The sequence below is a fragment of the Elephantulus edwardii genome, unplaced genomic scaffold (genome assembly GCF_000299155.1).
Source record: "Elephantulus edwardii isolate Elephantulus edwardi_28Jun2011 unplaced genomic scaffold, EleEdw1.0 scaffold00242, whole genome shotgun sequence".
In the NCBI taxonomy this organism is placed as follows: Eukaryota; Metazoa; Chordata; class Mammalia; order Macroscelidea; family Macroscelididae; genus Elephantulus; species Elephantulus edwardii.
The window spans coordinates 4,159,234-4,161,496 of record NW_006399992.1 but is presented as its reverse complement, the minus strand read 5'-3'; the positions used below and the strand labels follow the sequence as shown (position 1 = coordinate 4,161,496).

At 42.9% G+C, this 2,263-nt stretch overlaps 1 protein-coding gene across 1 annotated transcript in view; it reads right to left on the bottom strand.

The window, feature by feature from the left end:
• Nucleotides 1-1,138, bottom strand: part of LOC102864006 (bromodomain testis-specific protein-like) — a gene marked incomplete at its 3' end in the record, with an annotated part of 66,280 nt that extends 65,142 nt beyond the window's left edge. Inside the window, exon 1 of the mRNA XM_006898969.1 lies at nucleotides 962-1,138. Within this exon, the coding sequence (XP_006899031.1) occupies nucleotides 962-1,138 (177 nt within the window). The remainder of the gene's footprint in view (nucleotides 1-961) is intronic.
• Nucleotides 1,139-2,263: the final 1,125 nt, after the last annotated feature.

Here is a 2,263-nt window from a genome sequence, read left to right as displayed (position 1 = left end):
CAATTATATATACATATGTCTCTGTGTATATCTATATGTAGATATACACACACGCTTCACTACTCTGTCACTCTTAATCCTAATTTCTACTTGTCCCTGAAGACTCAATTAGTGCTTCTACTTAGCAAACTCCAGTGGATCCCTTTCATCCACTAATGGCCTCCCCACCCCAAAAGGGTGGATTCAAACTCATTAGTCCCCTCCTTCTGATTTCTTAGGCTGTAAATCTCAATGGGAGGAGACTATTTTATGTGTTACACTGTTAACCAAAACGTTGGGCATCTCGAGCGTTTCTAATCCATCAGGGCTCCACGGAAGGCTGACAGGTCTTTAAAAGACAGGTCTCATAAATATCTTGCACATAACTACCCTATTTTTACGTCCGATCTATATTGGATTACCCAGGATCCAGTGGAGAGAGTTTATAGTGTTGTGAAAGCTTAATAAATTAGCCGAATAAAGAAAGGAGTCAACAACAGCAGAGCTTCCTTTCTTAAACGATGATGCACAGAAAAACACAACAACAGCAAAACATGCCAGCTAATGGTCTATATTCTCTTGCAGTCTTGTAACTAACAGGAAAAGCTGCGATGCACTACAACGACCACTGGGAGTTTTGCAAGACAGAGGAGAACGCTTTTGCAAGAGCAAAATTAGACCTCCAGGACCTCATCCCTATATCCATCCAGACTCTCCCAGGAAGAAAATCCATTCTTTGAAGGGTTATAGTCAAAACAAAACGTGGTCAACTGGAGCTTTCTGGTCGGCTGAGTAGGACAGGCCAAAACAAAGTTGACAGATGACCGAGATTACAGCCAGGCACTGGATGGCGTCACTTAACTGCCCTGCCCGTCCCATAAAGGGATGGGGGAGGGGAAGTGGACAAAACGGCTGTTTCCTACCAAGGTTCATTAGGGACTCAAGATCCCAGTGCAGAGCTTCCCTCTAGAGGTTGCATTACCTCTCCTGAAAAGGATCTTATCTGATCAGGAATCCTCTTCAGCTTGCACAAGATGAACCAGGGCGCGGCAGAAATCTTACCCCTTCCGTCGCCACAGCTGACTGTTGCTGTAATGGCGGCCGTAGGAGGGCTGTGACAGGTGCCTTTATAGAAGGCCCCAAGCAGGCGACCTTCCATTGGTCTGAACCTATCACGTGCTCTTCCATCCAAGGTCACGCAAACAAGGCGTGAAAACTCTGAGCTGGATGTGAAGGGTTGTGGGTGGGCAATGGGGTGGGTCGAGTGTGGTGGGGAGGAGCATTGTTGATCTTTTTAACCTTGAGGCGGGTGGAAAGTCCAAGGCTTTAGCGCAGAGAATGTCTTCGAGGCGTAGGTTTTGGTTTGCAGTATTTTCATCCCTAGCATATTCCAACACTTCCCACCACAGTGGTTCATGTTAGGTAGCAACTGAATTTAGAGGCAACACGATTTCACGTTTAAAATGGCACTTGGTTGTTTTACGACAGCTATATAAGAGCGATTTAGGATTTTGAGAGTATTGCTCATTAACAAGGAACTCTGTTGGCCTGATGGCTAGAGTACTGGCCTATTAACTGGAAAGGTCCTTGGGTCAAACCTAACTGGGCAGTTCTAACTGGGTCCACATCAGGTCAAGTGGTCTTGGGGTACTTACTTCTTATGGTATCTGAATACTATAAAAGTGCCAGTTCTATTAGGAGAATGGGGATCTCTGTAGTAAAAACATTTCCGTTTTTACTATAGGCACGGCTCAGAATTGCAGGTTTGGTTGCAGACCACGGCAGTCAAACTCAATGTGGCAATAAAGAAAACCTTATGAATTTTTTTTTCTTCTCAATGTACGTAAAACGTAAAACTTAGTGCACTGAGCTGTACCGTGTTGAGTATGCATTTACACTGTGAAAAAGATTGAAATATTTGGAGAATTACTAAAAGTTGACAGACAAAAGCGAGCAAAAGCTGTTGGGAAAGGGAAGCCAATAGACTTACTCAATGGAGGATTCTCAAAAAAGTTTGTAAAAATGGCAAATTCTGTGAAGTACAATAAAGTGAAGCTTAATTAGATGGATGGATGGAAACGTAAGGAAAAGCAGAGCAGAGCAGCCTGATAAACAACTTGATAAAAAAACTTCCAGTTTCCTAAGATGCAAAACCTGGCAGTCATTAGGACCACACTAGGTCATCAGAACTCCCTAGTATGTGAAGCAACAGGTATTTTTCAATTACAAAATTTTAAGAAATTACTTTTTAACTGTAGTTACTTTTTCATAATTACTTTTTAAG